This window comes from Onychomys torridus, chromosome 9 (genome assembly GCF_903995425.1).
Source record: "Onychomys torridus chromosome 9, mOncTor1.1, whole genome shotgun sequence".
NCBI classification, from domain to species: Eukaryota; Metazoa; Chordata; class Mammalia; order Rodentia; family Cricetidae; genus Onychomys; species Onychomys torridus.
This window is the reverse complement of record NC_050451.1, coordinates 65,447,031-65,453,030: the sequence shown is the minus strand read 5'-3', so window position 1 is coordinate 65,453,030 and position 6,000 is coordinate 65,447,031. Positions and strand designations below refer to the sequence as shown.

The window sequence follows — 6,000 nt, the reverse complement described above, 5'->3', positions numbered from 1 at the left end:
GCTATAAGACTAGATACGGCAACTTCAGCAGCAGGAATATGCCTGATGTTGACGTTAGCTTGAGATAAAACCTTGTACACTGTGGCTTAGAAGCCAGCCACTCTTTTAAATGCTCTCCCCTGTGACCCAAGTCATGGGGATTCACAGGTTGTTTAGCCACTCTTGACTATGCTTCTGGTCTAATTCCTTGTGATAGTTAGGGTTAACTGCCTGCTTAACAAGTTAGAATCATCTGAAAGATGGACCTCTGAGCATGCCTGGGTGATTATCTTGTTTAAAGGTGGGAAGACCTTCCTACCATGGGTGAGCCCATTCCCTGGGCTGGGCATCCTGTAAACAGAACACTCCAATGCATGTACTCATTGTTCTTCTGATTGTGGAAGCAATGCAGGCAGCTGCACTAAGCTCCTAATGCCCTGACTTCATTGCCAAGATGAACTGTAATCTAGAACCATAAACTAAAATTAGCCTTTTCTCCTGTAAGTTACTTTTGTCAGGATATTTTATCAGGGCGATAGGAAGAGACCCTCCAACAATCCTCAATAAAGCATACTCTGTAGCCTTTGGACTGTCTTGACTCGGGATTCCTTAGCACCTTCTGCTTTTATCTGTTCTTCCACAATAACTCAAGCTGTTAGTGATCACAATTATAAACTTGAAGGGAGATGAGGAAACCAGAGCTTTTAACGTGGATATTGTGCTAACACATATCTAGACATGCAGCATCTAGTTCAACCTTGTCTCATGCTGAGCACAGTCTGTAAGTTTAACTGTTTCTATCTGTAGTAGCACTTCTGAGTCTTGGAGCAAAGCTGATTATGTTACAGGCACAGCCATGTGAAGTGTTAACTGTAGTAAACCATTCTGAACCGTGCTAAGACTCTTAACACCAGGCATAATGAGATTACTAATATCAGGTTTTCTATTAGCTTCACACTTACTGAATGTTAGGCACATAGAAAGGTAAGAAATGAATTCAAAATATCTTTTTAATGTTGCTTCTTTGAAATTATTTAATCCCACAAGTGAATATTTTAAACTGTATCTTTAGTAATTAATATTAGTTTTGCTTCTCTGTAGTTGTGATCAATAGAGCATTAAAGAGAGCAATTTTATCTTCAGAGGTGTTTTTACATTCAATTTATTGCCATTGACAAAAAAATTGCCTTTCAATGTGGAAAAATATCTCTTTGAAGAGTTTTATTGTATGTCTGCCTTATATGATGCTGTAATTTTATTTTAGTTACAATATAGGAATAAAGAATTTATAGACTGAAGAGTAAACACAAATTTTATGTATTGTAACACTCTAAAATATATTATTTAAAAACAAAGGAAAATGATTGCTACCTCCTGGAGAAAAGAGGAAACAATAAAATAGTTGATACATTAAACATATGAAATTATCATGAATATTAATATTCATGGACTACTGCAGAGACAGTTGTAAAAAAAACTAATAAAAAGTTTGAAAGAAACAACTATTTTTTAAATACTTCAGCAATTGAAGTCATTGAAAACCCAATTGTTTCTTCTAAATTTTTACTTTGTAGGGTAGTGAATTCTACATTATTATACGCAGGCATTCAAGAGTGTAGGAAATATCTGAGTGTAGACACACTCTTCTGCTAGCTTCCTGTAAGCACTGCTATTGTCTACCTTGTACTATAGATAGGAGGCACTTTAACTAATAGATACTTGACTAAAACAAAGAGAAGGAAGAGGAGGAGGGGAAAAAGAAAAAGAAAATATTGGTCATTGACACAGGCCTCAGCCACCGGGTGCTGGATCTCAGGAGCCCAAAGGGTCTTCACAGTATTCTTTCCCATGATGCTGTTGGTCTGTTCTGTGTTTCCTGGGCTTCTTTCACTCCGAGGCGCTTTTTTAACTCTGCTGCAGTTTTTTCCAGTTGTTGGATATTCCATTGCCATTTCCTCCTGTTTAACTGAATCTTGTTCACCTGGCAATGCAAACGCTTAAGAATTGCATCATATCTCTTATGTTGTACCTGTTAGAAAACAGTACACAATAACAGTGCTCGTGAGCATGTGCAGTCAACAGTTAAGAACAGATGCTCTGACTCCGCTAGGGAAGCACTCAATTAGAAATCATTAATTGAAATAATCAACACAAACAAGAATTATGTAAGTATTCAAAATATTATTAGTGCTGGAAGTTTCCTACATGAAATGACCATAATACCTTATGTTGTAGGTATTATTAGTGCGTGTGTGTGTGTGCGTGTGTGTGTGTGTGTGTGTGTGTGTGTGTGTGAAGAAACTGAAAATCAGAGTAATTTGGACACAATTGCAAAGCTCACAAATTCTGGTGTTTAGAATTTGAACCCAAATGAAACATCCAGGATGGAATACCCTCTGTTTATCAAGGCAGTTACCCAGTGTTAAGTGAATGTGGCCTGGAGGTGCCTCTTTATTGAGTCCTATCTGATAAACTGCAATCTTAGCATCTAAACTGAGAGCCTAAAAGTATGAATTTGTAGCACAGCTGATTCTCAGCAAATCCCAGTAGCCCTATCTCAGTAACTCATGGTTGCCAGCTGGTGAGACCGTGCTCATTATGGGTTGTAGCCAGTGGAGTGTCTTTGTATCTCACTTCCATTTAATGTCCAGAAGTGCTGCCTGCCCACACTGACAGCTTTCTGAAGCTCCTTGGGCATGGAGGACTACCAATGCATGGATCATTCATTGTCCTATTACACTCAGTTGAATTTAATTGTTCTAATGTCTTCTTTTACCACTAGCGAAGAGAAATGGTTCTGTTTTCTGTAGCTAGTGGCTCACAGAAACATATATCTATATCTATGTCTAAAAGATCTAAGTCAGTGGTTCTCAACCTTCCTAATTCCTTTAATACAGTTCTTTGTGTTGTGGTGACCCCAACCATAAAACTACTTTCCTTGTTACTTCATAGCTGTGATATTGCTACAGTTATGAATTACAATGTAAATATTTGTGTGTTATGGTGGTCCCAGAAAACCCCTGTGAAAGGGTCACTGAGTGTCATGACCCTCAGGTTGAGAACCACTGATTTGAGTGATGATGTGGTCTATTTCCTTGCCCTTCGGTAGCTGAGTAAATTTATTCTGAGCCAGACAATGACACACTGCAAGGTAATGAAGCAGTGGAAATTACAAGTGATGTGGTGTGGTGGTATTGTGTTCCCCAAAATATTGTACACCCTAGTAAAATTATCTGGGGTCAGAGAACAGAACAGCCACTAGATACAGAGGTTATTAAATAGTGGCACTCACACCTTTAATCCTAGCCTTCTGGAGGCATGGATCTCTATGAGTTCAAGGCCACACTGGAAATAGCCAGGCATGGTGACTCACAATCTTAATCCTAGGAAGTGATGATATAAAGCAGAGAGGTATATAAGGCATAAGGACCAGAAACTAGAAGCTTTGGCTGGTTAAGTTTTTAGGCTTTGAGCAGCACTGTTCAGCTGAGAGGCATCCAGTCTGAGGAAACAGGATCACCTGAGAAACTGGCAAGGTGAGGTGGCTGTGGCTTGTTTTGCTTCTCTGATCTTCCAGCATTCACCCCAATACCTGGCTCCAAGGTTTTATTTTATTAATAAGACTCTTTAAGATTCATGCTACAATGTGGTGTCTGGCCACAAAAAGGTAGCAAAGTTTTACCCATTTATCTGCAAATTTCATGATTTCATTTTTTAAAAAGTTGAATGGAGTTCAGTATACATGCTACATTTTCATTACCTGTTCATAAGTAGATTACTTAGGCTGTTTCTGCATCCTGAGTATTTCCTGTGACCAGAGCAGCAGTGAACCAAGGCTGAGAAAGCACCTGTGAAGTAGGATGCTGAGTCCTTTGGGCATATGCCAAGAGTTATAGCTAGATCACGTGGTACAGCCACCCTTAGCTTTTTGAGACTTTACCACACAGATTTCCACAGTGGACTCTCACCAGCAGTTATTAGCTGTGTACTTGATTTCAGTCATGCTGAGCAGGGTAAGATGAAATCTCAAAGAACTTTTCATTTGTATTTCCTTAATTGCTAATAATACTGAACACTTTTAAAGATGCTTCTTAGCAAATTTTTTCTCTTCTTTTGAGAATTCTGTGTTCAGATCCATAGCCTATTTTTAATTGGGTAATTTGGTTTTTTGACTGCTTTTTTATTTCTTTGTATATTCTGGTTAGCAATCATTCATTTGACGTATAGTTGGCAAGGATTCCCTCCTACTTTGTGTGTGAGAATTTGAAGGTAAGACCCAATTTTTGAAGACACACTTCAAAAACAGGGCTTGGAGGGACCAAACTGAAACTGACCTGGAAGCCTTGTCCCTGAGGCCTAGCTCCCTTAGCACCCAAACATGCCAAGGGGGTGAAGAAACTAAAAACTTTAGTTAGCTGTAAAAGCCCATGAACTGCAACAATGACCAGCATGGCAAGAGATATTCCATGGTGCACGCAGCACTTACATCTCAGGGGGAATGAACAGCCATCTAAGTGGACTTACTGCCCACTCAGTGCTTGGAGAGAGTTCACGTCCCTCACAGTAAACCTGGTAGTCAACTACCAGGAGCTGGAGAGGTCATGGGCCCTAAAGGAAAACCTACTGCTGCTACTTTCCTAAACCGGTAGAATTCCCAACTGCATCCCGAGCACACATCCTCATGCACAGATAATTATAGCCCTTACCCCTCAAAGATGCTTCGTTAGCAGCAAAATGGACATTTCAGCAACACACAATTGATCACAGTGCAGAGAACAACTGACTGTGAAGGGCCTATCCCCAGCAGAAATGTAGAAATACAACGACACCAAGGCTCGGGTAACATGGCCAAAGATGGGGGGCAAAGGACTGTAAGAGCCACAGTGATGGGGGATGTCTTTCTGTATGCTGCGAATATGCGTTGCTCTGATTGGTTGATAAATAAAGCCGTTTGGCCTATGGCAGGCAGGAAATTCAAAGGGAGAGACAGGAAGAAAGGGAGAGACACCAGTGAGCTGCCCAAGGAGCAAGATGTCATGGAACATAGGTAAAGCCAGGGAACATGTAGAGATACATAGATTAATAGTTATGGGCTAATTTAAGATATAAGCGCTAGCTAGCAAAAGGCTTGAGCCATGGCCATGCAGTTTTAATTAATATAAGCCTCTCTGTGTTTACTTGGGGAATGTGAGTGGGAGAGATTTGTCCCGACCACCGGCAGGCCAGGATACAGGAAATCTCCCGACTACACCAGAGGACCAGGAAATGTGCTACAAGATAGTGTCCTCTATACATGACAGAGTCACATCCATGGATTTTTCACAATATAGTCCCCTAAACAAGACCTACACAGTGACAACATCAGTTGACATTTCAGTATTGATGGGAGTCACCTCATAAGGCCTGATGAAGGCCTTATGCTCATGTAGCTCCTAAATGAAGAGCTATAGAAAATTAATGGCTACTAAGAGAGGCAGAATCAGCCTTCTCCAGGAATAAGCCCCCCCCCCGATAGATATTGATATCTCTTGATAGAGATTGATATCCAATCCCCAGCAGGCATCCCTAAACACATAGTAATAATTAAACTGAGGTAGTCATGATGTTGAGAGGGATTGAGGAGGCTGTGAGAGGGTTTGTAGTAGAGAGAGTATGGGGTGGAAAGGATCTAATTACAATACGCATGTATGAGGATTCTAAAAAATAATAGTAGTGTAAAATACTCAAACAATAGTAGGTGAAAAAACAAACAAAATATTCCTCTATTAGTTCTGACTATACAAAGCATTCCTATCTTGTCTGTTAAAATCAAAGGACACTCTGAGTGAGTGAAGTTCTGAGTGAATGTGTATTGCTGAGATGGACATAGCCATGTCAGGGACTCCAAGGTCTCTGAGCCATGGGAAATCAGTGAAGTCATTTCTCCATGTGGCTGCGTTGAATAGGAGTACCAAAGAGTGTTTGACTGTTTATGAACAACTGACTAGTGTGTTCAAAGACTAGCAACTGCTGCTTCCTCCT

The 6,000-nt window shown here is 40.2% G+C and overlaps 1 protein-coding gene across 3 annotated transcripts in view; it reads right to left on the bottom strand.

Annotated features, from left to right (window-relative positions):
* Nucleotides 1-1,125: 1,125 nt before the first annotated feature.
* The window catches only part of Ccdc122 (coiled-coil domain containing 122), a 49,727-nt gene continuing 44,852 nt past the window's right edge, over nucleotides 1,126-6,000 (bottom strand). For all 3 annotated transcript variants that reach the window (XM_036199097.1, XM_036199100.1, XM_036199099.1), the window contains one exon: nucleotides 1,126-2,008. In XM_036199097.1, coding sequence (XP_036054990.1) covers nucleotides 1,811-2,008 — 198 coding nt within the window. In that variant the 3' untranslated portion in view covers nucleotides 1,126-1,810. The remainder of the gene's footprint in view (nucleotides 2,009-6,000) is intronic.